Source organism: Odocoileus virginianus, chromosome 10 (genome assembly GCF_023699985.2).
Source record: "Odocoileus virginianus isolate 20LAN1187 ecotype Illinois chromosome 10, Ovbor_1.2, whole genome shotgun sequence".
Taxonomy (NCBI): domain Eukaryota; kingdom Metazoa; phylum Chordata; class Mammalia; order Artiodactyla; family Cervidae; genus Odocoileus; species Odocoileus virginianus.
The window spans coordinates 2,730,501-2,757,854 of record NC_069683.1 but is presented as its reverse complement, the minus strand read 5'-3'; the positions used below and the strand labels follow the sequence as shown (position 1 = coordinate 2,757,854).

At 54.5% G+C, this 27,354-nt stretch overlaps 1 protein-coding gene and 1 long non-coding RNA gene across 2 annotated transcripts; one reads left to right on the top strand and one right to left on the bottom strand.

Annotated features, from left to right (window-relative positions):
* Window positions 1-16,271, bottom strand: SLC43A3 (solute carrier family 43 member 3). Its single transcript, XM_020892568.2, has 12 exons — window positions 15,772-16,271; window positions 15,293-15,422; window positions 12,850-12,896; window positions 10,239-10,315; window positions 9,931-10,023; window positions 9,123-9,262; window positions 7,573-7,670; window positions 6,380-6,547; window positions 6,041-6,160; window positions 2,315-2,501; window positions 1,479-1,602; window positions 1-1,040 (listed from the first exon to the last, which is right to left on the bottom strand). Exons 1-12 carry the CDS (start codon window positions 15,953-15,955, stop codon window positions 939-941), a joined length of 1,470 nt encoding a protein of 489 aa, XP_020748227.2. The 5' UTR covers window positions 15,956-16,271; the 3' UTR covers window positions 1-938.
* Window positions 16,245-25,448, top strand: LOC139037054 (uncharacterized). Its single transcript, XR_011489839.1, has 3 exons — window positions 16,245-16,332; window positions 21,677-21,785; window positions 24,258-25,448. It is a non-coding gene; the product is annotated as an uncharacterized lncRNA (long non-coding RNA).
* Window positions 25,449-27,354: the final 1,906 nt, after the last annotated feature.

The following is a 27,354-nucleotide window of genomic DNA, read 5'->3' as shown; positions in this document are numbered from 1 at the left end:
TTGTCTTAGACAGAAAGGCTTTATTTCTTTCAATGAAATTATTTAGGACATAACTCAATACATTATAAAAACCATTCCCCAGAGGACATTTTTATATCCTACGCAAAGTAAATAATCGTCTCCCTTCTTGAAGAGGAAAACCTCCCTGAAAGGCTTCCTCAGAGATCCTTGGGTCCAGCAGGCTCTGAGGGTGGCTGGGCTGACACTGTTCTGAAAACCTTCTACTGTTTCCCCAAACACTGATAAAATAACTGAGACATGGCCCAAAAGTTCGTTCCGGTTATCTCCCCGCCGCCCCACCTCCCGCCCCCCATAACATCTTATGAAAAGCTCAAATGAACTTTTTGGCCAATCCGATGTAACACGAATGCCAGAGCGAAGGCCGATTCCAAACCCCCTCTCCTTTCACAGAGGGGAAAACCGCGCTGGTCTGCTCAAGGCTGCTGGGCATCAGCAGCAGACCTGGGACCCCCGCCCAGAGACTGCCGCCCCAACCCACCTGCCTCTCTCCCCCCAGGCTCATCCTCTGGGCCGCTGGGGGTAAGCTGGGTGCCACTGCTGAACGCTGGGTGGCGGGACAGCCTCAGCCTTCACCGGGAAGCGTATCTGGCGCGCAGGGCCCAGGCCAGCCCGGGCTTCAGGGGCAGAGAGACGCGCAGAAGCAGGAGACACAGCTCAGCATCCCATCACCCGCCTCGGGCCAAGCGTCCGCCAGGGCCAGCTGTTCCCACCTCTGACACTGAGAGCCTTTCTGTGCCTTTGCTCCTGTCTTGCGGATGAGAAGTGCTGGCAGGCAGAGTGAGTATGGCTTTTTGTCTTAAGGAAAGAATAATGGCTACTTAATACAAGCAGCCTGGGTGGGCCAAGTCTTTCTGGAGGGTCCTCCGAGGGGGAGGAAGGTGACGCATCCTCGGGGCTGCAAAGGGGAGCCTTCTGACCTAGGCGACCTCAGGGGGTTTCTCCTTCCGCTGGCACTCCCGGTCCACCAGGAAGGGATGCATGAACGTCAGCAGAGTCAGCAGCACCAGGATCAAGTTCACCTGGAGGGTGAGGGGGCAGTGAGGCCAAGTCCACCGCCGTGCAGGGACCAGAATCCCACCTGGTTTCTCCTCTGCGTCCCACTCAGACCTGATGGTGCCCTCTGTGATGGACTCCGCGTGACTTTTCGTCCCGCCCCCCTAGGGCAGGGCAAGGAGGTACGCTGTGCCCATTTCACAGGTGGAGAAACTGAGGCCTGCAGAGTCCCTGATGACCTGGGAGGCCATCCACGTTAACCCTTTGGCTTCGGGGCTCCCCGGCACATGGTTGGGTTCTCCCACAGACTCCCGTTGGAAAAGCAAGACCCAGGACGTAGCCACGTGCAGAAACGTTCCCGTGGGAACCACACCCAGGCCACCCTGGCCAGGCAAGGGCCAACCCCTGCTGGAGGCCAACACAGTCGCCCGATCTGAGCCTAAGTCCCCGTCCCCAGTACTCACGTATAGCGGGTCACCCTGGAGAGGGCCTTTGATGAGGGTGAACAGGGGGAACTGCAGCAAAGATACAACAGCCGACAGGGCCATCACGAGTCCAAACAGCTTCCCGAAGTGCTCCGAGGGGAACCTGGGGGGCAGAGGAGGGTCTGGCGGGCTCCACGGAGGGGCGGGCTCTGGTGGGTCTTGGTCAGCCCCCTGCTCCCGTCCGCCTAGGCTACGCCAGCCGTCACTTACCCACGGCCACACGGCCCCCTTCACCTCTGCTCAGGCTTTCAAGCCACGGACCACAGAGATGGACCTGCGCTCAACCCGGGGAAAACAGCAGGGCCCGAGGAGGCCTCAGGAAAGACACAGATACAGCCACCATATGCTAAATGATGCATGCACCAGCAGAAGAAGCAAGAATAATGACCTCCCTGGTGGTCTAGTGGGTTAAGACGCTGTACTTGCAATGTAAGGGGTGTGGATTTGATCCCCAGTCAGGGAACTAAGATCTCACAAGCAGTGCAGCAGGGCCAAGAAAATATCCCCCCAAAAAAAGAAGAAGAAAGGAGAATAGAGTGCCACGAGAAAAGAAAAAGCATTCTTTCTGTTCTTCCCTGGGAGAGCTACAACAGGAGTGGGCTTTGGAGGGTGAGTAGGAGTTCGCCAGGCAGATGACAGAGGCAGAGGGGAGCAGACACGAAGGGCGTCCATGGGTGTGAAGGCTCTGCCCTCCCACAGCCTCCAGCCTGCGCCCCCCACCACGTCTGGGGCTCCTCCCTGCCTGCGCTGCCCCCAGCACACCTCCCCCTGCCCCGGGGTGTCCCCACCGGGGAGCACACACCAAGCCCACTTACGCCAGCGTGAGGAAGGCCGCGTTGCAGCCGTAGAGAAAGGAGCGGCTGACCACCTGCAGGATGAAGGTGGCGTACTGCAGCGGGAGCACCGGCATGGACGCGCAGATGGCAAAGCCCAGGCACAGCAGCGACGTCAGGGCCAGCGAGGGCACCGCGGCGCGCAGGGCGGCGGCCTTGGCCGGGGCCCCTGGACCGAAAGGGGGACAGGAGGCTGACAGGACGCCCACAGGGCAGGGGGGCACGTGGACCCCTTCTCTCCATACGCCCCATCTCCAATCCACCAGCACAAGCGGATAACTCACTTCCTAAACATCCAGAGGAGGCTCTTGAGAGTCCCCTGGACTGCAAGGAGATCCAACCAGTCCATTCTAAAGGAGATCAGTCCTGAACATTCATTGGAAGGACTGATGTTGAAGCTGAAGCTACAATACTTTAGCCACCTGATTCAAAGAACTGACTCATCTGAAAAGATTGAAGGCAGGAGAAGGGGACGGCAGAGGATGAGATGGCTGGATGGCATCACCGACTCAGTGGACGTGGGTTTGGGTGGACTCTGGGAGTTGGTGATGGACAGGGAGGCCTGGCGGGCTGCAGCCCACAGGGTCTCAGAGAGTCAGACACGACTGAGCCCCTAGACAACAGCAGCAGCGGAAGGATGGCCCCGCCCGCTGGGCCCCAGGACAGAAGCCTGCAGGGTGCTGCCTTCATCTAAGAAGGAGAAACTGTTTACGCAAACAGAGTCTGTCTTTAAGGGAAAAAAAAAAAATCAAAGCAATTACAAAGGAGGACAGGAAGGGAGGCCAGAGGACCAAGGAGGGAACTAAACGTGGTGGCTGGATCTCATTTCCTAGTCGTGGCTTTGGAATAATGTCAACGCTTGATACAAAAATGTTCTTAAAAATTAAATCAGAGTAATAGGAAGAAAACAAGCAAAGCCATCCCCCCCCAAAAAAATCCAACGAGATGAAACCCACGAACACAACTTTTTATATCAAGTTGCTGACTCTTAAAATACCATGATTTTGACTGACAGCTCCTAGGCGACATATCTGCAGAAAGAATTGGGGAAAGGAAGGCACGCCAGCATTCAGCACTGCTCCTGCTGAACCAGCAATTATCCATAAAGTACATTAAAAAAACTATACATAGAATATATATGTGTGTGTGAATATATACAGTATACAGTATATGTGTATATAGTATATATGTATAGTATTTTAGGAACCATGATTTTCAGAAGAGAAGAGGTACAAATGCAAAAATCAAGTAAAATTTGAACTAAAGTATCAGTATTAGGTATTCATGATTTTTTTTTTCATCCAAAAAATTATGTATGTTTACCTCTGAGGCCTAAACCCAATGAGAGCCCAGGAGAATCAGAAACCCCAGCATCTAGATTGCCGTCTTTAAACACCGTTTCTCATTCAAAGGGACCCAGGACTATTTGAAGGGATGGCAGGTTTCAGGTCTGGGTCAGGAAACACACCCAGTCAAAGGGACCCGAGCACTCTCTAAAACCAACGGGACTTTCTGTAAAGGACACAGATGCTGGACTGGTCACACTCCCAGGGGTCAAGGATGAGGGAGTCTGAACCTCAAGAAGGATCGTCAGAGACGGACTGAAACACATCAGACATACTAAAAATAAGATTTCAAAAGAGAAACTATGAGTGGTTACCCCTGGAAGTTGCTTAGATACCAACTCACTTTTCTGAAACTAGTAAAGAAGAGGAAAAAGTGTGCACTGAACATTCATGTCTGACTCTTTTGCGACCCCATGGACTGTAGCCCGCCAGGCTCCTCTGTCCTTGGGATTCTCCAGGCAAGAACACTGGCATGGGTTGCCATTCCCTTTCTCCAGGGGATCTTCCTGACCCAGGAATTGAACCTGGGTCTCCATTATTCAGGCGGATTCTTCACCATTTGAGCCACCAGGGAAGCTCAAACAGAGGAAAAAATATGCATTTATTTCAGAGTAAACAAAATAGTTAATAAAGTTCATCTTTCTAGAGAAAGTTTTAGCTATGAAAAGCAGAAGGAAAGAGTAATAGAAATTCTCTATTTTGCAACCCTAATACAATAATGGGTCTAGGCATCGAGCATCAGTAGCTGCAAGGCGTGCAGCTGATGACAAACTTTTACAGCAGGCGGATCAGACTGACAATGTCTGAGTGCCTGGATCAATCGTAACATCATAAGAAGGCGGCAACCGGTACCCAGGGTCTGCGGATGAGAGCTCGGAGGAAGCCCACGGCTCCACCTCTTGTTATTCTTGCCAAAAGATACTAAACTGAGTCCCCAGTCTGCCTGATTACAGACAGAGCCCAATCAAAGGAACGCTTTAAAATGACATGCAGAGGGTGCCAAATGCAAAATGTGGGAAGCCTGACAGGACAAATAACCCGGTTCCTTCAATAAACGAACAAAGGGGGAAAAGCGGGTGGGGGATACAGAGACTTACTACACTATGTGGCCTGGGTATGGATCCGAATGTGAACAAATCGGTGACAAAAAGACACAGATGAGACCATTAGCGAAATTCTAACAGGACTTCATGAACAGATGACACTGAGAAACTATCGGAGGCTGTCTCAGGTGTCATCATGATATCCTCCCAGTGAAGCTTCACTTAAACAAAAGAGGCCTTACTTGTTGGCACTACAAACTGTAGTGTTTACAGATGAAATGACCTGATGTCTGAGGTTTGCTTTAGAAGCAGCTCGGAGAAGCGGGGTGGGGTGGGGGGAGATGAAACTCTAGGCGTGCCGGCAGCTCCCTGGGGTCCAGCGGTTAGGGCTCAGCAAGCTCACTGCCATGGCCAGGGTCCAACCCCCTGGCTGGGGAACCTAGACCCCACAGGCCGTGCGGTGTTCTCATCCCAGGATCAGGCCCCAGCTCCCTGGCAGGACGCCGCCTGCCCCTTCTTCTCCCTTCTCTCTGACCCCCGCCCCCACACACCCCTGTGCCAGAACCACCTTCTGGGGCCCCTTGGCTTCCTCAAGGTTTCACTCTTTTTCACCACCATGAGCAATGACCCGCTGCATGCCTGGGCCACTCCCCCAGGCCCTCACCTTCATCTTGCCACTTCTCACTCCTCCATTGGGAGCTTAGAGGCTGCTTCCGCCAGGAACACATGGCGCCGCTGCCCTGCTGGGTGCTGCCACAGCCCCCTGCAGGTTTATTTCAGGGACCGCAAACCTTGATTACTGGCATTTCTCTACTCTCTAGACTAGAACAGCTCGAGAACAAGGGTGTAACTGTCAGGCCTGTGACCGAATCTGGAACTGTGGTTGGCACATAATTGGCACTCAGTGACTAGTGGGTGGATGGATAAATGGATGATGGATGGATGGTGGATGGATGGATAGATGGAAGGATGCGTGATGAATGGATAAAAGGACAGATGACGAATGGAAGGATGAATGAGTGATGGATGGATGGGTGGATAAAAGGACAGATAGTGGATGATGGATGAATGATGGAAGGATGAGTGATGGATGGATAGGTGATGGGTGATGGATGAATGAATGATGGATGGATGAGTGATGGATGGATAGTGATGGATGGATAAAAGGACAGATGATGCATGGATGGATGAATAAGCCATGGATGGATGAATAGACAGATGCAAGTAGAAAAGGATTTAAGAAAAAAGACGATGGGCGTGGAAGTAAACAAAAACCTCCTCCAGGCTGGCTCCCTGGCCCTCTGGAGAGCGGGGCTCACCTGTTTTTTTCGCCTCCTCCTGGTACTTGTGTTTGAGCCGGTCCATGAGCAGGCCGTTCCAGGGAGCACACAGCACTCCGAAGAACTGAGTCACAGCAAAGGCGTTTGTGTAGGTGCTGACTGCAGAGAGCAGAGAGGGGTTGGGTGGCGAGAGCTCTTCAGGACTGCCTTCCAGAGGCGGCCACCCACCGCCCCTGCCCTGCCTGACTCCAGCCCACACCCCAGGCTCAGACCTCCCTCGGAGCACAGAGCCCTGCTGAGCTCAGCGCCCCACCGCGCGAGGTGCCAAGTCCCCAGAGGCGATGTGCAGAGGGGCCGCCTCCCGGCCCCACCGCCTACCTAGCGCGCTGTCCTTGCTGGCCAAGTTGTTCAGCAGGGAGTTGAGGGTGCCGATGAAGAGGTAATGCCACAGCTGTATCACAGACAGCCAGACCACGTGCCAGGCAAAGCGCTGAGAGAAGACGTGGCTCCAGAAGGAGCCGGGTGCCTGCTGCTCTCCCGGGGCCTCTGAAGGCGGGGGAAGGAGATTCGGGCAAGAGTTACCGTTAAACTGGGGGGAACAGGGTGCAGAGGTCTCGCCGGGAGAGCCCGAGCACCGCGCTCACTCGCTCTTGCCTCCCCGGGCTCTCCCCCAGGCAACACCCCCACCTCCACACAACAGCCCAGCCCCACGGGCACGGCTCTCCCACGCTCTGCCACCTGACCCTTCACGGCTGGGACGCTTCTTGCACCACCAACCTTCCCGATCGTTCTTGGCCGGATGCGGAAGACAGGCAAGGAGAGGAGAAAGTCAGAGGAGAGTGCGGGATGGCGGGGGACAGCGGGGATTTCAGCGGCTGCGAACCCCCCCTCCTCTTTCAGGACCAGCATCTGAGTCTCCCACAGAAACTTTCCCCGCCCTGCTCTTCACGGTCCGGGTGAGCCCTGAGCCTCACCCCAGGCTGCCCAATGGGATCAGTCTCCTCGAGGGGCAGACGGGTGAGGATTTGACCCTGGGGTCCCCAGGGGCATCTGCTTCGGCTGCTCCTGGATACAGCCTGGCAAGCTCACTCCTTCCTTCATTGGGTGAACTTCCCAGGGTCTTATTCTTACTTCTGCCTTAGCCAGCAGTGCTCTGTGACGTTTATAACCAAGGCCCGAAACAGACAGAGGAGAGAAAGTGAGGCGAACTGGAGATGGGTCAGTGAGAGAGCGCTGACCCACGGGACGCGCGGATACTGGACAGATAAGGCACACCAAGGAGTGGGCGAGGAAGGGAAGGCAAGCGATGGAAGGCTGAACTCTGGGGAGCAGGGGTGCGGTGCGATGGGAAAGGAACCGGGGACGGAAAGGAGAGATGAAGCAGGAATGTTTGTCCCCCTCTGGACCCCCTAGAGGCTGAGGGGGTCGGGAAGATCCTACAGGTCTTTTCACCACCTGACCTTCTCTAGCCCTGAGTCCCTGGCAAAGCTCTGGAGGTGAAGAACCACGCTGGCCGCAGGGGAAGGCCAGGTTCTGGGTGGGGGGGAAACGGGTTAGCCAGCAGGCTTCACCTTTCTTTGGGGAAATTAACTCCTTTGACTGAAGCTCCAGCTTTTTGGACTCAGCTGCCTTCTTGTCTTCCTCTTGGGAGCTGTCCCCGGAGCAGAGACTGTGGAAACAGAAGCTCTATCAGCCCAGGCCAAGGACTGGGAGCTGAGCCTGATGCGCCTGCGGGCTGCGGGGAAGGGAAATGGTCCCTCTCACTGCACATTGGGATCACCTTGTCACAGCCCCAGCGCCCGTGTCCAGGCCCAGAGCAGCTGAGCAAGAAGGTCTGGGCGTGGAAGGCAGGCTCCCGCTATCTTTTTTAGAAACATTTCCAGGTAATCCCAGCAATTCTAACCTGCAGCCACTTATGGGAGCGAGGGAGGCGCGGGAAGGGTGGAACAGGCGTGGGTTCGAATCCCAGCCCTGCCTCTTCCTGGCTGCGGCAACGTGGCTCAGACCTAACTCTTCTGAGCCTCACCGTTATCGTCTCGGAGACGCGGATGTGCATCCGAGGACTACCGTGAGACGAGGCCAGAGAGCACGCCCGGCCGCCAGGGAGTGAGGAGCCGCCAGGGAGTGAGGAGCCGCCAGCAAATGTCCCCGCCGCCGCTGCCTGCACCGCGCGGGCTCTCCTCTCTACTCATTGCAAACGAACTTGGCGGCTGTTTTCCCAACCCCTGAATCTGGGCTGGCCTCGTGAGCGGCTTCAACCAAGACGACCCATCACAAGAGACCCGCCGGGCCTCCCTGGGGGCTCGGCGGTGGAGAACCCGCCTGCCGATGCAGGAGCCACAGGTTCGACCCCTGATCCGGGAGGATCCCACGTGCCGCGGAGCAACTAAGCCCGGGCGCCGGGACGATCAGCCTGTGAGCTGCAGAGCCTGGGGCCCTGAGCTCCGGGGCGGCAGTCACTGAAGCCTGCGCGCCCGAGACCCTGTGCCCCGCAACAGCAGGAGCCCCGGCAGCGAGAAGCCCGCTCGCCACAACCCGAGAAGAGCCCATGCAGCAACGAAGACCCAGCATGGCCAGAAACAAACAGTAATGCATAAATCTATTAAAAAAATAAATAAACAGTGTGCCAATTCCAGCCTTAAACCAGAAGAGACCTTGAGCATTTCTGCACGCTCTCTTGGAACCCTGAAACCATTAAGTGAAGAAGCACAAGCTAGCCTGCTGGAGGATGCGAGCCACGTGACCCAGATGTCCTCGCCATCCCACACAAGCAGATAAATCCCATGTGAGTAAGGCCATCCTAGGCCAGCCGGCCCCCCGGCTAGCCCTCCAGACTGTCGCAGGCATGAGAAGTCCTGTCAAGAGCATTCAAGTAGCTCCCTGATCAGTAGAACTAGCCAGCTACCCCTAGACTTGGTGAGATAATAAACACCTAAACATTCTTAAGTTTTGGGATCATTCGTTACGCAGCAGTAGCTAACCGATACATCCGTGGTCTAGTCCTCTTCTCCAGAGACTGGTTTCCTCTGCCCTACTGTAACCATGTCCATCCCAAACCCTCTTCCCACGCCAGGTCAGAGGAGGGGCTCTGGCCACACCATCCCCAGCTCACAGTCCTTACCCGTAGCGGTAGTCGGGGGGCAGTGGGTAGGGGATGTGCCCCCGGGGCATCAGGAGGAGAGTGCGCCCGATGTGCCAGACACTGCAGACAGAGATGAAGATGAAGGAGGTTTTGATGGCGATGCCTTGTTCATAAAGGAGCTGCAGAGAAGAGGGGACAGGTCAGTGCAACAGTCACGTTCACACCAGCGTTTCTCACGACGTCCGAAAGGTGGGCATAAACCAACGCCCCTTCATGGGTGCATGGGCAAGCGGCTGTGGCGCCCCCACAGAGCAGAACAGCAGTCAGTCTTGAAGGAAGTCCTGACAAGCTTTGAGCTTTGAGGATGTGATGCTAAACGAAATAACAGTCACAGAAAGAAAAAAAATAGTATGTGATTCTACTTAGGAGGGACCTGCAGCAGCCCAGACCACAGAAGCAGAAATTCTAGCGGTGGTGGTCAGGGTCTAGGGGCAGGCAGATGGGGGTGGGGAGTTACTGCCTAACGGGCAGTTTCAGCTTCACAGGGTTGAGAAGAGTCCCAGAGATGGGTGCTGGCGATGGTCGTACAACAACATGAATGAACTCAATGCTACTGAACTGCACACTTAGACACGGTGAAGGTGGCGAAGTTTATGTTGTCATAACCTGCGCATTTTATCATACAAAAAGCCCAGGTAAGAATCCAGGGCTGAAACTTATTTCTAAAAACGAGTCTCGGTCCAGGCTCTCGCCTTCTACGCTGGAAGCTGATTATGGATGCCTGACGCCCACCCCAAGGCCCGGCCAGCAGCAGGGGTGATAAACACGGGCTACTGCCACCCTCTACCTTGATGATGAGGAAGACCGCCGAGGAGGAGTCAAACGCTCCGTTGTACATGGTGATGATGGTCGAGCGGTGTTTGCCAAACAGGTTCCCGATCTGGAGAACACAGGACCAGCCCGAGTCACTTACTCGCCAGTGAAACACATCCCGTACACCCAGCAAGCGTCAGGCCCTCGTACGCAGACCCTCCTCTGCCCCAGGAGCTGCCACTCCAGCTGGGGCCCCCCCATCAGAGGCTGCCAAAGCAGTGGGGGGCTTGTGCCTCCCCCCGCCCACCCAAGGTCCCGCCCGTGCCCTCGGCCGCCTCGCACCTGCAGGTTGGTGATCAGGAACAGGATGCCCCCCACGGCGAGCATGGGCATGGCCAGGAAGAGTAACACAGCTGAGTCTGCAAGGATCCGAGACGGAGGCGGGGTGACGCCACCCGGTGACCCAAACACGGAGCCCTGCGCTCTGGGGCACCCCCCGCTCCCTACAAGTCTGTGCTCGGGGCCCCGATTCCACAGCACCCTCCAAGGGTCTCAGGGGACTGTCAAGGCTCCCTCACGTGCTCCTGCAAAGGGACCCTCCCCCACATCAAAGATGACCCTTGGTCGATGGCAGCCTGGATGTCTACAGAGAGAGGCAGGACTCGACCCGCTGCCCGCTTCCTTCGCTAAATCACACAATCCCTCTTTCATCTTGACACTGCAGGGCAGGGGGGCCTGGGCTGAGCCCACACATCCACTCACTGCACTGAGCTGGATTCTGAATCTGACTGTCATCTCATCTAATAAATGGGAACACCAGTCCCTGCTCCTCTGCCTTCCTAAGGTACTGTGAGATCTGAGGGAGAGAATGCCCGTGACTGCGTTCCCTCTGTTCATTAGACCTGGAGCATTTCCTTTGTGGTAGGTGTTGTGCCTGGCATTAGAAGTGCAGGGTAAAGAAAAAGAATTTCTTGCCCTTGAACAGACCAACATGCAAAAAAAAAAAAAAAATCATTCCAATCGCTCTGCCAAATGTTGGACAAGAAGACCAGACTAAGAACAACCAAGCACCAAGGACTGGAGTTGGTGCTCAGGCGCGTCCAACTCTTTGCAGCCCCACGGACTGTATGTAGCCCGCCAGGCTCCTCCGTCCCTGGGATTCTCCAGGCAAGAACACTGGAGTGGATTGGCATTTTCTTCTCCAGGGGATCTTCCCGACCCAGGGATCAAACCCAGGTCTCCTGCATTGCAGGGAGATGCTTACAGTCTGAGCTACTAGGGAAGCCCTAACTATAAAAAAAGTACAATGAAAACAGTGTTAATAAATTGTAACTGAATGCAGGTGCACTTAGAAAGTTCAAAGCCTGATTTCTGCTCTTGCCAGTGTTAAAATTACCCCAGTCCTATGCGATTTCCCAAGTGAAATCAGAGTCTTGAATGAGAAATAAAAGCACAGTAACATTCCCACCAGGTGATTCAACCTTAACAAAGCATATGTGTGCTTCCTAATAGCATTCTCCAAAGTAACTACTATTCTAGTAACTACTGTTCCCTACCTCGAGATACACTGTAAACTCGCTCATTTCAGAGCATGCACACTCCTTACCATTCAATTTCTGTCTCTAGAAAAGGTGCCTCCCCAAATGCACTGAAGGTTGGCTGAGATTCCTTTCAAAAATAGCATCACTGTGGTCTCGACACTTTTTCCGAAACCGAAAAGCCCCTTTTTCTGGGGGAAGGGCAAATTGTGGCTCCAGTGATTCCGTAGCCAGCCATTACGTCCACACTCGGCCACCTGAAAGTCACGTTCAGGCTTTCAGGGACGAAGCTGAGCTGATGAGCAGAGTGGGTTTTAAATAACTGGCTTGAGGATCCAGGCTGCCTCCCGAGGTCTGCTCAGATGGAACCGTCCGTCGGCCGTGTTCACAGAACACCAACGGAGACCACCAGCGTCGGGCCGGCGCCACTCACCGCAAAGCCAGCTGCTCTCACCTCCTAAGCCCACACCTGAGCCCCACGACCTGACTCCGGGGAGAACACCGGAAGGCAGCTGTCGACCTCTATGATGAAACGCTGCAAGCAAAGGGCGCAGCCGGTGCCCCAGCCCCACTTCCCACTAACCTGCGCTGTGGCCCTTGCTGAGTCTTTGCAAGGGGGTCTCTGACCTCGGCTTTCTCCTCTTCACATTCCCCACTTTATTCCCCATGACGAAAGTGGGGAATAAACCAGACTGGGCATTGAACAGTGGCTCAGACGGTAAAGAATCTGCCTGCAATGTGGAAGACCTGGGTTTGACCCCTGTGTTGGGAAGATCCCCTGGAGGAAGGGAAAGGCTACCCACTCCAGTGTTCTTGCCTGGAGAATCCCCACAGACAGAGGAGCCTGGCCGGCTCAAGTCTGCGGGGTCGCAAAGAGTCAGACACGAATCAGCGACTAAGCATAGCACAGCACCCAGACCAGTAAAATTTGAAGAGGAAACTTTTTTGGCTACCATAGAGTTGTCGGTTTGCACCCTGCTAAGTCAGGATATTTTCAACGATAACCGTTTATGTTTTCATTTCTTTTCTTTCCGCTTATTTTGGCCATGGTGCACAGCTTGTGAAATCTTTGTCCTCTGACCAAGGATCACAAATCCAAGCAGAAGTGCACACTGGACTGCCAGGGAATTCCCTATTATTTCATTTTTAAAAAAGAGAGGACATTCTCAGACATAACAGAAGGATACAATCTTTTGAATCAATTCTTTCTCTCTGAAGCAATTTCTCCCCTGTCCTTATTTTTCACATTTCTCACTAAGCTATTTTTAGAGACCAGCAAAAACTCCCTCAAGGGCCCTTTCCAGCTCAGAGTCTGTGGATCTGGGTATTTGTGGGGTCAGTGTCCCCCCAGGCCCCTTCTGCCCCTGCCCCGTCCAGCAGGTGCCTGAGGTCACGACCCTCCCGACAGCACTCACCTGCAGAGGTGAAGGCTATAGTGAGTGTGGCGCTGGTGTAGAGAAATCTGGAACAGAGAAGGGGAGACGAAAATGTCGTCATGAAGAGAGAAACCTGGGGGGCTCCCCTTATGACCCAGTGACTTGGATTCAGACCTCCCAACGCAGGGGCCCGGGTTCAACTCCTGGTCAGGGAACTAGACCCCACAGGCTGCAACTAAGGCCCAACGCAGCCAAACAAACATTTCTTTTAAAAGACAGAGAAGCCTGGAGGGTGGATCCAAGGTCCTCCAGCCTAGAAGTCCCAACCAGCCAAGCCCTTAAAGACGTTTGTGCCTGGTCTACAAAACCTGGAGTTCAAATGCCTCTTGCTGTGTGACCTTGGGCAAGGCACTCCACTCTCTTAGAAGCTTTTTTCTATCAAAGAAATGACTGGACTGATCTAGACCCCAAGCTTAAAGTTCTAGAATGCTATAGATTTCACGACCAAGATCCCAAGGTTACTGGGGCCCCTTAGACGTGTTTGGGGGTCTTGTTAGGCAGGTGGTAATAAAAACAGGGCTTATGTGTGAAGTTCTGATTTACGACAAGAACTACATATTTGGTCCTTGTCCCCGGGTCTTGACACAGGGCTTCTAATAGTCTTATAAGCTCCTGTACAGAAGACACTATGAGCATCTTTTGTTCTCCTGTTCTGATGAGATAACTGTGGATGGGCTCTGGAAAAGCCACAATGAGATGCTTGGAATTTCCACCCCTGTGTCCACTTCTCTACAGAGAGGGGAGAGGGCTGGAAATGGAGGAGTTTGCAGAGCTCCCAGGTTGGCAAACACCTCCATAGAACAGGGCGCTGCACCCCAAGACCACAGGACGCAGGAGTTCCTGGGCTCAGAACCACTGCCCACCTGGCCCTGTGTCTCTTCATGTGGCTGTTCATCTGTATCCTTCATCCTACCCTTTCAGGAACTGGTCAAGGTGTCTCCCTGCGTTCAGCAATCCCTTTAGCAGAGAACTGACTCCAAGGAGGAGGTCAGGGGCATCTCAAGAGTTGCAGCTGACTCAGACAGATGTTGTGGGGAACCTGGGGGCCTACCATTGCAACTGGCATCTTAGGGGGGTGGGGGCGGTCTGGTGGGATCGAGCCCTTGACCTGTGGGGTCTGCTGCAGCGCCTCCAGAGAGACTGTCAGGACTGAGTTAAGTCATAAGACCCCCGAGGGCTTCCTGGTGGCTCAGCAGGTAAAGAATCCACCTGCAATGCAGGAGACAGAAGAGACGTGGGTTTGATCCCTGGCTTGGGAAGATCCCCTGGAGGAGGGCACGACAACCCGCTCCAGTATCCTTGCCTGGATGGAGGAGCCTGGCGGGCTAAAGTCCACGGGGGTCACAGTGAGTCGGACACGACTGAGCACTCGGCACACACACCTAAGACACCCAGCCGATGCCAGAGAGTGGCTTGCCACTTCACTTCTGACACATCTGTTGACCAGAAGTATCTCAGAAGTGACATGTTCTGTGTAAAAGTGGAGGAGAAAACACAGGTGGGAAGACTGGGTTTTGCTTCACACACTCAAGGCTGGAGAAGAGGGAAAGGGCAACGGCAGGACAGGAAAGAGGAGACAGGAGACGAGTCCAGGAACGGCGGAGACAGTTGCCAAGGGCCCAGAGAGCCAAGGACCTGCCGCGCCGTCGGCTACGGCCTGGCCCGGCGCCCTCCAGCGTCTCCGACGGCTGAAGGGGGAGATGCCCGCGCTGCGTCCTAATCACGCCCCGCAGGCCGCCGCTTATCACAGAAGCCTGCCAGCTTGGCGGCACCCCTGCGAGCCAGCGCGGCCTTCCTCCGCCTCCTCGACTACTCGGCCTGGGCACCCCCGTCGGAGGGAACCTGGAGTCCCCGCCGCCAAAGACACCCCGGGGCGCCGTGCTGCATAACTTCTGGGAAGTGACGGGGTGGTGGGGGAGGCCAGGAAGTGGGTGGTGAGGAGCCACTTGCGTGTGATGAAGACACGGGGTCCCCTGCACCAAGGCAGAGAGAGACAGTTCCCTTTTTCTCTGTGGCCACGCCACTCGGCCTGCGGGATCTGGGGTTCCCCGCCCAGGGACCGAACCTGTGCCCCTGCAGTGGGAGCTCCGAGTCTTACGGGTGTGAGCGGCAGTTCTAGGCTTTGCTGATTTCACAAGCCCTGCCCCAGGCCAGCCTCCGCTACAGGAAGCAGGTCTGGCCGCCTGCCCATTTCAGCACGACCCATGGCCCAGTTTCACATGCAACAGAGGAAGGAGGGGAGGAAAGGGAAGCAGGGGCTCAGGGAACAGGGAAGGTCGAGACAGGGTGCCCACACCCGGGCATGTTCCTAGAGCGCTGCTGGAGCAAGGGTGCCCAGCTGCCTGGCCCAGGGCTCCCTGCACAGAACGCTGCTACCCAAAGTCCTCTTGCCCGGCCCTGCCCCGGGGCCCCTGGGACCTACATGGCAATGAGGCGGGCCACGGTGGTCTGGAAACGGTCAAAGATATAGCCCGTGGGGAAGGTCATGAAGTTGTTCATGAAGGAGGCCAGGGTGAAGATGAGTGAGAACTGCTCGTCCCGGGCCCTGCAGTCTGGAGGAAAGACGGGCACATCTCAGGAGTCCAGGGTGGACGGGCCAACCCCCCACCCATCCCAGCCTTCCTGCCAGGCATGCACCCGGCCGGGCCTCAGTCCAGGGCAGCCTCTTCCATCTCGGACAGCCTGCCGGGGGGGTGGGGAAGTTACCCCTCGGACGAGCTGAGCTGTGACAGCCGCTATTCATGCCTTGGGAGCGGGCACCTCCCTCCCCAGGCAGCTCGTAGATCCAGGTTGAGGGTGGGGGAGGCTGATGCCCCCTTTCTCTCACCACAAAAAGCCTGGCGGGAGTGGGGGCGGGGCTGGAGTCTGAGTCCAGACTCAGAGAAGGTCCTGCTCCCTTACCATCCAGCCTGGTGGCATTGCCCAGCGGCCCAGCATCCGGTTCACACAGCTCCTCAAAGTAACGCTGCTCTTTGAAGACGAACACCAGGGACGTCCAGCCAAAGAGGACGCCCGCGAAGCCGAGGCACTCCAGGAGGCCTGTCACCAGGGTGGCCACACGGAAGGGTAGGCTACGGCCCTGCATGGCACCAGGGGCAGCCGACGCCGCGATCCCACCGCTGGCCCCGGGCTGACCCCGCCTGGAGTCTGGGCCCTTGGAAAACTCCTAGGGTCCCGGTGGCTCTCTGCTTTCTGGCTGTTTCAGGCTTGAGCAACAGTCATCCTCTGGGCTTCTCTGGCTCCTGTGAAGTCAGTCCACAGGGCACTGTTGGGCAAGGTAGGGCGGACCAGAGGCCAACTGTCAGAGCCACTTACAAAAGCTCCTCCATCACACAGCTGGCAACAGCTGGGGAGGCTGGAGCTGACCCCCAGTTTCAGAGCCGCAGCCGCTGAGGAACAGAAGCAGTTCTGGGCCAGGCACAGAGGCTGGGGGCCCAGCACCAGTCCTCACTGAGCCTGCCGGTAAGTGGGTGTCTTCCTGATTCCAGTTCACTGACAGAAGCAGGGAATTTTGTCAGCTTCCCCAGGTCACGTGGGCTGATGAGTCACGCCGCCGGCAAGGCAAATGGCAAAATCATCCCCCCAAGCCCCCTCCCTCCCAGATCCCCCGCGATCCAAGGCTGGGACCCTCAATACCTCCACCCCAAACCCCCGCCCCTCTTCCCATCACCATCCGCCGGGAAAGCACCCGGGAGCCGCTCCCCACCCCTATCTCGCTGCCCGCGGCCCGCGGCCCCTGGCACGTGGTCAGCCGCCCGGCGGACAGGGGCGCCCAGACGTTTGCGCAGCGCCGGATCGTGCCGCCCTACCGGCCCCGCGCCTCCGGCTCCGGCCCCGCGCCCCCGGCGCCAGCCCCGCGTCCTAGTGACCCCGTGCCCCTGGCCCCTGGCCCCGTGCCCTACCGGCCTGCCGGTTCGCGGAGCTCCCCAGGCGGCCCGCCGCGCGCCCTTCCGATTTGCAGTCGCACCGCCCCTCCCCGCCCGTCTCCAGCTCTCGGCGCGCGCGCGGAAACCCGGGGCGGGGCGGCGGGCCGAGCAGCCGCGGGCCCCGCGCTCTCCAGGACTTGCTTCTGCCCGGCCCTCGCAGTCTCGCGGCCTTTTTGACCACGCCCGGGGGCCTTCCCTTCTTGCCCGCGTCTGACCCTGGCGGTGTGTTTTCCTTTCGGATCCTCGTCCCCGCTCCCAGCTGCCATGACCGACATAGTTTTAATGCTGTTGCGCGCACGGGCAGCACCGCCGCCCCCGCCCCACGGAAAAAAATCACAAAACTCACAGCACACAGACAGACGGACGGGGACACACACAACTGCTTCCTTGAGCCCCACCTGGACCACATGGGCGGGCACGGGTCACAATTCTTCGCATTTGCCCACCAGCTCAATCCTTTCTCCTGAGTTTACGCTCCTCCCGCCGTCAGCAAATCCCAGCGGAGTCAGAACCAAAAACAAGAACCAGAAAGTACAGACCAAAAAAAAAAAAAAAGAGCCTGGTGTGTCAGTTATTTAAGGAACTGTTGCCTCCCATTGCAGGGCGTGCCTGCCTGCTCAGCTCGGTCGCTCAGTCTCCTCCGACTCTTTGCGACCCCGTGGACCGCGGCACGCCAGGCCTCCCTGTCCGTCACCAACTCCCGGACCTTGCTCAAACTCGTCCATCCATTCCGTGATGCCATCCAACCATCTCATCCTCCGTCGTCCCCTTCTCCTCCTGCCTTCAATCTTTCCCAGCATCACGGTCTTTTCCAAGGAGTCAGTTCTTTGCATCACGTGGCCAAAGTATTAGAGTTTCAGCATCAGTCCTTCCAATGAATATTCAGGACTAATTTTCATTAGCATAATTCTTTGGTGCTCAGCTTTCTTCATAGTCCAACTCTCACATCCATATATGACTGGAAAAACCATAGCCTTGACTAGACGGAAAGACAGCAGAAGCAGAAGATATTAAGAAGAAGTGGCAAGAATACACAGAAGAACTATACAGAAAAGATCTTCATGACCCAGATAATCACGATGGTATGATCACTTACCTAGAGCCAGACATTCTGGGATTCGAACTCAAGTGGGCCTTAGGAAGCATCACTATGAACAAGCTAGTGGAGATGATGGAATTCCACTTGAGCTTTTTCAAATCCTAAAAGATGATGCTGTGAAAGTGCTGCACTCAAGATGCCAGCAAATTTGGAAGACTCAGCAGTGGCCATTGGACTGAAAAAGCTCAGTTTTCATTCCAATCCCTAAGAAAGGCAATGCCAAAGAATGCTCAAACTACCACACAATTGCACTCATCTTATACTCTAGTAAAGTAATGCTCAAAATTCTCCAAGCCATGCTTCAATAGTACGTGAACTGTGAACTTCCAGAAGTTCAAGCTGGATTTAGAAAAGGCAGAGGAACCAGCGATCAAATTGCCAACATCCACTATTCATCAAATATTCATTGAATCCATCCAATATTCATCGAAAATCCAAGAGAGTTCCAGAAAAAACATCTACTTCTGCTTTATTGACTACGCCAAAGCCTTTAACTGTGTGGATCACAACAAACTGTGGAAAATTCTTCAAGAGATGGGAATACCAGACCACCTGACCTGCCTCTTGAGAAATCTGTATGAGGGTCAGGAAGCAGCAGTTAGAACTGGACATGGAACAACAGACTGGTTCCAAATAGGAAAAGGAGTACGTCAAGGCTGTATATTGTCACCCTGCTTATTTAGCTTATATGCAGAGGACATCATGAGAAATGCTGGACTGGATGAAGCACAAGCTGGAGTCAAGATTGCCAGGAGAAATATCAATAACCTCAGATATGCAGATGACACCACCCTTATGGCAGAAAGTGAAGAGCAACTAAAGAGCCTCTTGATGAAAGTGAAAGAAGAGAGTGAAAAAGTTGGCTTAAAGCTCAACATTCAGAAAACTAAGATCATGGCATCTGGTCCAATTACTTCATGCCAAATAGATGGGGAAACAGTGAGAGGCTTGATTTTCTTAGGCTCCAAAATCACTGCAGATGGTGACTGCAGCCATGAAATTAAAAGATGCAAAAAATAAATAAATAAATAAAAGATGCTTGCTCCTTCGAAGAAAAGTTATGACCAACCTAGACAGCATATTAAAAAGCAGAGACATTACTTTGCCAACAAAGGGCTGTCTAGTTAAGGCTATGGTTTTTCCACAAGTCTTGTTTGGACGTGAGAGTTGGACTATAAAGAAGGCTGAGCGCCAAAGAATTGATGCGTTTGAACTGTGGTGTTAGAGAAGACTCTTGAGAGTCACTTGCACTGCAAGGAGATTCAACCAGTCCATCCTAAAGGAAATCAGTCCTGAATATTCAGTGGAAGGACTGATGCTGCAGTTGAAACTCCAATACTTTGGACACCTGATTCAAAGAACTGACTCACTGGAAAAGACCCTGATGCTGGGAAAGATTGAAGGCTGGAGGAGAAGGGGACGACAGAGAATGAGATGGTTGGATGGCATCACAGACTCAATGAACATGAGTTTGAGTAAACGCCGGGAGTTGGTGATGGACAGGGAGGCCTGGCGTGCTGCAGTCCATGGGGTCACAAAGAGTTGGACACGACTGAGCGACTGAACTGACTGACTAGACAGACCTTTGTTCGCAAAGTAATGTCTCTGCTTTTATTAATATGCTGTCTAATGTGCTCAGTCATGTCCGATTCTTTTCCACCCTATGGACTGTAGCCCACTAAGGCACCCCTTTCCCCTTCCCAATCTATTGGACTGTAGATTCTCCAGGCAAGAATGCTGGAGTGGGTTGTCATTTCCTTCCAGCACCTGCAGCCAACCAGATGGTGCTCTCAGAGGGGATTCAGAATGGAGGAAGCAGGATACTGGCCCTAGACAGTTAGCATCTTATCTAGGAATAACTGCAAGAAGTGGAGATCCTAGATTGGTCCCCTGCTTGTCTGCTTTTGTGACTGGCAGTTATCTTTGCGTGTGTGACAATATGGAGTGGGTTTTCTTTTTGGAAGGGGGGGAGGGTGGGTGTTTGTGCGTGTGTTGTTTTTCTCCAGGAAAATCTCCTAGATATCTTGGCTCCTCTGTTCACTCTTTGGAACACTTCCTCGGAGCTCTCTGAGAGGCTGTGTCCCAGGCTGTCTCCTCAGAAAGATCCCTGAATGAAACATAACTTGCAACTTTCAGTCTGTGGTTTTTTTTTTTTAATTTTCAGTGGGCAGCACCTTTCCAGAGACCACCACCTGGAGTGGTACCCAGGACCCCTTTGATTACTTCCTGCCTCGCCCCTAGCCCAGGTTCTGAAAGAGTCAACCCACCAGACCTTGCTGATTAAGTATTCATTCACTGCTCCATTTTTTATTAATCAAAGATGTATAGAATTGCCCGCCGGAGCTTGTGATCAGCAGGAGAGAGCTGGCTCCCCCAGCTCTCCCCTGCTCCCATGCCTGCCCAGAGCAAGTAAGCTGTTGGCTTCTGTGGTGACTGGTTCCTGTTCCCCGTGGAGAAAGCTGGATTGGGGGAGACAGCTTCTTGCATATTCAAGGCACTGTACAAACCCCCACGCCCAGTCTCCTGGGCTCCTCCTGGGGCTCAGGGACCCAAGCTATTCCAAGCCCACCCTTGCTTTTAATGAGGAAAAATTAAGAGATTAGGAGGACAGTGAAAAGTCAGAAGCAGGGACTATTTTCGGGTCACTGCCAAAATACCAAGGATAAAGCGTAGCCAGCCAGGCACGGGGCAGTGGTGTCTCTGATCGTGAACCCAGGTGCTCACGAGTTACGCAAGCTCCAGAGCCCGAGCCAGCCCTTTGGGGATTCCCAGGTGGTCCTAATCCCGCCGTCAATGCAGGAGGCAGAAGAGACGCTGGTTCTATCCTTAGGGCAGGAAGATCCCCTGGAGGAGGGCAAGGCAACCCACTCCAGTATCCTTGCCTGGAGAATCCCATAGACAAAGGAGCCTGGCAGGCTCCAGTCCACGGGTCACAAAGAGTCAGACTCGACTGAAGCAGCTTAGCACACCTGCAAGCCAGCCCTTTGGAAGCCCCACCTGTAAGATGGAGCCAGGCGGTAGCCGGACTGTCCACCACAGGACAGGGGTCTGCAGGCCAGCAGAAGCAGCCTTGGGAGGGGACTTCAAAGGAACTTGCCTTGTCTCGTCACTCTTAACACTCCCAGGTTCACGCTGGCACGTGGGGCGTCGGTTGCCTCGCCTCACTGACTCAGTGGACTTGAGTTCGAGCAACCTCCCCCCCCCGGAGACAGCGGGGAACAGGGAGGCCTGGCGCACTGCAGTCCGTGGTTGCAAAGAGTCGGACACGACTTTGCGACGGGACACCACCACCACAGTGGGACACTGAAGAAAACAAGTCTTTTCTTAAAAAAAATAATAATAATAATCAACGGGCGGAAAGCAAAGAAAGAAAATATAGCAGCTCAGGATAACCAGGACCTAAGAGGCAAGATTTTCCATTTGACGGCAAGATGCAAAGACATGGAAATTAATTCAAGCCCTTCCCCCTGTTCTGGCATGCATGTGGGTCTCCGGAGGACCTGAGGGGTCAGTGAGTGTGGAAGCAGCGAGGGAGGGAACACGGGGTCAGTGCAGAGACAGGGAGAGATTTTAGGATGTAAATCCAGGCCCTGAGCTGGGAGCAGACAGGCCGTCAGGGCTGTGTCCGCTTGCCCAGTGCCCTCTGCTCTCAGTGAGCCCCCCCAAACCCACAGCTCTGTCTGCAGAAGGCACCCCTCTGGCCACGCGACCATCTTGCTGACCCCATTGGGACCGAATAATAGGGTATTCTTTGACCCATTCCCGTTTTATGTGGTTCCAGTTCCAGAAGCCAGCAGAAGCAGATGCCCCTGAGATGAACCTTGAGCCTGACTCCGGTGAGGATTAGCCTGTAACATCAGAGAGCGGGGTGCTTGCAGCAAGATCCGATGGTGAGCGCAGAGGTCTTCCTTCCTTCCCTCCTCACTTCCTTCCCCTTCACCCTGCATCTTTTTTAATGGATCCACAAAGGTCCAGGGCAGGGGTGGGGTGGGAGGGGCGCTCTAGGGTTTGTGCCCAATGCTAAGATTCAGAGATGAGAGATGCACCACCTTCCCTCCAGGAGCTCACACACTAGCTGGGGAGCCAGACAGAGGGGCCCAGGATTTCTGCACGGAGGGGATGACCTTGCAGGCAGAGGCTGGCTTGGAGCCAGGGCAGAGCTAGGGCATTCAGGAACCAGCTTGAGCAAGGTGGTGGAACGCTTGAGGCTGGAGTGGCTGCCTAAGTACGGCCTCTGGATGTCAGCCCGCATCAATCAATCAGGTCCTGTCGATGCACCCCTTAATATCGCTCCTCTGCCTCCTCGGCCACTGCCCGCGTCAGACCTCTCACCCGGACATTACCTGCTTCCAAAGCGTCACCCTTCTGCTGCAAGAGTTAATGTCCGTGGTTCCCATTTGATGACACTGCTCACCTGTTCAAGGACTCTCCTGGTGGATCAGACAGTGCAGCGTCTGCCTACAATGAGGAAGACCTGGGTTCAATCCCTGGGTCAGGAAGATCCCCTGGAGAAGGAAATGGCCACCCACTCCAGTATTCTTGACTGGAGAATCCCATGGATGGAGGAGCCTGGTGGGCTACAGACCATGAGGTCACAAAGAGTCGGACACGACTGAGCGACTTCATTTTCACCTGATCAAACCCCCACCCCCACCCCCGCAAGGACAGAGAGCCAGTTGACCAGCCAGTGAAGGCCAATCTGGGCTCTTCGGATACCAGCCCTGGGAACTTATTGCCCTGGGGGTGTAGCACTGGGTCTCTTGCTTCCCACCCAAGTACTGGTGCTGAGGGGACTTTTCCTTCCCATTATGAGCGTGTCTGGATACTTGGGCTCCACCCAATGGATGTTAAGACAAAGGGGTGGGGAGGCGGGTATGTTTATTTAGGTCAAGGAGGAACGGTTTGATAAACAAGGTGATGGGAATGAGTTTCACCAGCCCCCCCCCCCCCCCGCACCCCCAACAGGAGCCGTGACTGGCCCTCAGCAGCGTCAGCTCCCAGTCAGCCCCACGTCTACGCCGACCTCTCTCCTCCTCCAATTACTCTCTGCCAGGACCAACCCCCACCCACACCCTAAGGGCACCCTTGGGACAGCATCCACCTGCTCTTTCCTGCCCCTCACTCCCTTCCAGATAGTTACGTGGTCCCGTGGTTGAGACCCCACCTTCCCGCGCAGGGCGCACGGGCTGAGTCCCCGGTCAGAGAACTAAGTTCCCACATGCTCTGGGTGCAGCCAAGACGTTTTTTGAAAAGACAATCATCTCCAAATATTTTTGTGTGGATAAAGCGTGAGCCATTCCTATAAAGGGCTTTGATTTCTGACACAATGAACCCAAACAGAACAGAACAGAAACTTGTAGTCTGTTCATAATCTGGGCTTGCTGCAAATCAAACATTCTCCTGGCTATGGTCGTGAATGAGGTTTGAAGGCCCTCCTTCAGAAGGCGAAACGTAAATGCACACATTTTCTGTTTCATTTCAACTGGGGAGAAAAATACTAATCATCTTGAGGCAATGAAAAAAAAAAAGACAAAAAAAAAAAAAAGACACTGTTATTGGGCCGATTACTGCTCTTCCTGACCCCTCGGGTTTCCATGTCCTTTTCTATAAAGTTGGAGTCAGGTTGCTGTATAGATTAAAGATGTAAGGGACTCATCCAGTTAGGACACTAGCTAATTAATAAATAGCAGCTGTCGTTGTTAAGAAAACTTATTTAGTTCCCGAAAAATGGGGAGGAAATCAGAGAGTCATACTTGAGAAGGATGGCAAAGTGCTCCTAACAGTCTAAAGGCTGAGCTCTGCCCCAGAACCTCCACCCCTGAGATCTGAGCTCTGGCTGCTCCCAGCTGCACCGCCCTGTGACCCAGGGTGACCAGCTCACAGCACCGACTGGACTGGTCCAAAGCAGGGGCCGGGTGGACTGAACTCTGAGCTGCGGAAGGAAGTCTGTTGGGGAAGTCTGTTGAAAGGGTGGGGAGGGGCAGAGTCTCACCACTGGACCCTTGAGTGGGTCCCCGGGTGTGTTCAAAGCAGCCTGACACAGGGGGTGGGCAGGCAGCCCAGAGCGCTGAGTGAAGGTGAGGCCCCCCTGCCCCACTGGGAAGACCTTTCTCTTTATCCTAGAGTGAATGTGGAAGGACCCCTCCCCCCAAAGAGGTGTGGAGGAGAAGGGGGCACTCTGGTGGAGGCTGGAGCCCACAGATGTTAAAACCAGCTCAGATGGTGCTGACGATAGACATGGGAGTCACGGCCCCACCGCACTCAGCCTCCGGAGCCCCCGGCCTACCGCCCACCGCCCTCCACTCAGCTCTCACTCCATGCTCATCAAGCCACTGCTGTTGGTAACTCGATCTCCTGCACAGGCTCCGCTGGAACAGCCGGCCCTGGGTGCCCTGTGACTCCTGACTCTCCAGAGCTAAGGACCAGGCTGGGAGATGCTGTCAACACCGAGGCCTCCCCACCCCTGAGGGAAAGAACGCATGCGTCAGGAGCCTTCTTCACTGAGCGCTGACCGTCTGTTGGGCATTATTCTAAGTGCTCTGAGCTTGTTCTCTCTGAACCTCACGGCAACCCTGTGGGGATCGGTGGTGTAATTAGCATCCATTATCTGGGCCAGCTGAGGCCCAGAGGGGCCAAGCAAGTCCCGAAGGATCACCCCTGCTGAACGAACGTGGCGGGGTTGGACTGTAAACCCTGCTGCTCCAACCACGACAGACATTCTTATCCTCTATCCCACCCATCCCCTCGGACGGGGCTTCCGCAAGTGCTGGACAGAGCATGCGCTGGAATGAGGTGGGTGGGTTTCAATTATTAGTAATACGGATGGGGGTGGGTACCCGCTTCGAAAGGTAGCCTTGATTGAAAGGAGAGCAGAGCGTTGCCTCTCCATTCACCCAAAGATCTGTGTCTCCCAGCCTTACTTACCCGGCAGCCCGCACCCACCCTCGTGGATTCTGCTGAAAAGAGGAGATGAACCCAGGGGGAAAGACAGGATTCCCAAATGAAAACAGCAGGATTTTTCAGATGCCCAGCTCCGCCAGGGTAAAAAGAACAGGGAAGAGCTGGGGCCGATGAAACCACTTTTGTTTTGTGGAAAGACAAAGGGAAGTGGGAAGAAACACAGGGTCAGTTCTTAGGTAGGTTGATAAGAAGTCTGGGAGGAGTCTCCCCAAGGAGGAGATAGGAGTCTGGTGTTCTCAAGAAGGAGAAAGGGACAACCGCTTTTTCCTACATTGCTCTGCCTTAGTCAATGTATCTTTATCAATGTATCTAACAATGTATCTCGCTTGAAGACTGTTTCTCCTTAACGGGAAACTTGTGACTAATCTCCTGATCTTAAAACTTGTATACTGTGGGAGTGAGTCTGGTAAGATGTTTCTATTGTAAATTCTAGTCTTGTTAATTTGAGATGTATGTTGAGGAAGTGGCTCTGGTAAAAATACAGAAGGCCTTGCTTAGACCAGCAAGAGGGCACTCTCCACCCCCCTTCCGATGTCTGTGCCAGAAGCTTTCTCTGTCCCTTATTCATTTTGATAAAACTCTGCTACACCAAAGCCCTTGAGTGATCCAGCCTGCTTCCTGGTCCCGGAGCTAAGTCTTCTTTGGAGATCAGGAATCCGACATCGTTCTCCATAAGCTCTCAGAACCAGAGCAGTTTCCATGGTGCTGGAGGGGTGGGGGGTGAGGAAGTACCCGGGAGTGGGGCTTTCACTGCCCAGGAGAGCTCGTGCACATGGAAACCCTGGCGCCCCTAACCTGTTCTCCTCTGCCTCTCCTCCGGGCCCCACCAGCATCACGTTTGTGGGGAGATTAGGAAAGCCCTCCCCCCCAGGATCTGCAGACAGAACACGGGGCAGAGAAGCCTGGAGGCCCGGGGCCGGGCCCCGCCCTGGAGAACCTAGCCAGGTCAGCGGGAGCATCTTGTCCTTGGGGAAAGCCCCACCCCCAGTGATGCTGGGACTCTGTGCGGAGGCTGAACGGGCTCGGGCAGCGCCCCCCCCCTCCCATGCAGTCCTCCCCCTCCCCACAGGGAGGAGGCCAGAAAAGGCCTCGGCCGTGAGTCGCCCTGGGGCTTTCTGCTTGGAAGTTGAAACGGCCTGACAGTGACTCAGAAACCACGGAAGTTCTCAAGGCCAGTGGGTTCTAGTCGATTGTACAGACAGCTCTTCTCGGGCTGCAAAACCGCAGGACAGGCTGTGACCACGCTCCCGGAAGGAGCTCTGTACTGCAAAGAGCTTTCTGCCCTCCCGGTCTTAAAGGAAACACAGACTCAACTCATCGCTTTGAGACAAAATTGCCTCTGGGGATATGGCAGGCCTTCACCTGCCTTCTTTTAGAATTCTCCTCAATGAAAGCATCATTTTGGTTGTTAACAATGGAACACTCCCGACAGTCATTCTGAGTGCGGCCTGTGGGCCCAGCACTACGCTAAGAGCTATTCACGTGTGATATATAATCATTTCATCCTTACAGCTACCCCATAATGTGGCCACTATTGTTATGCCCACTTTAAAGGTGAAGAACCTGAGGCCTAGATAAAGGAACTTGACCGAGTCATACAGCCAGTAAGGGGACAGAGACAGACTTGCAAGCAGACTCCAGAGCCTGTGTTTCAACCTCTATGCATTATCCCTCTTCCTATGCCAAAGTCCTCCTCCTTCAGGAAGTCTTCCTGAAGTTCCTCCCCACCCCCCACCCCCCACACACAGAAGCCCCCTCTCTGTCCTCTACATTCTCAAAGGGTACATATTCGTACCATTCTCTGGACATCTTTCTTATATTACCCTCCTGGTGTTTCGAGAACTTAACTGTTGTCACGGGGTCGGGGGGAGGCAAGGAGCAGGGAATGGCCTAAACAAACTCAGAGGAGACTGATTGTTAAGCCTGAAATGTAATTTATTAATTTACACTGAGAAATGAAACCATCTAGGAGACGGGAATCCTGAGGTTGGCTGGTCAGCACCATCTCTTCAGGAAGGACAGACTTTTGGGAAAGGAAATCAATACCAGAAGGTTCTCTGTTCAGTCCAAAGTCAGAGTGGAGGGGATTGATGGGATGACACTTAGGTGAAGGCTGACGCACTCCTCGAGACCCTCCTACCTGCCAAGGGATGAGAATGTCCGAGGCAGGGGGCCACGGGGGTGTCCTTTCCTCTGGATGGTGCTGCATTTTTCTGGCTTCTACGAAGATCCTCCCTTTATGGCTGCGTGTATCATGGTCATGGCTGGCTCATTTGTTCGCTTGTTCGCTTATATTAAATTCTGCATATTTGATAGAACTGCAAGGCAGTTCCCGTTGAGACCCACTGGAGAATCATCGATGTGCTGGCAGTAGTGTCCTTGGCAGAACCTTCACTTCCTCGTTGTTGTTAGTCTCCACACGGCCTTGCGACAGAGGGACAGCAAATGGTGCCAAACATGAAGCTCGGCCACCTGGGTTTAAATCCTGGCATCAGTTTC

Excerpts from the sequence above, each read along its gene's own strand:
- SLC43A3 (XM_020892568.2), bottom strand. The coding sequence starts at position 15,955 with ATGCAGGGCCGTAGCCTACCCTTCCGTGTGGCCACCCTGGTGACAGGC. Across the intron at positions 12,897-15,292 it reads GTGGCCCGCCTCATTGCCAT|ATTTCTCTACACCAGCGCCA; the intron begins GTAGGTCCCAGG and ends TCTCTGTTCCAG. Across the intron at positions 1,603-2,314 it reads GCGGCCTTCCTCACGCTGGC|GTTCCCCTCGGAGCACTTCG; the intron begins GTAAGTGGGCTT and ends TCTGCCCCCCAG.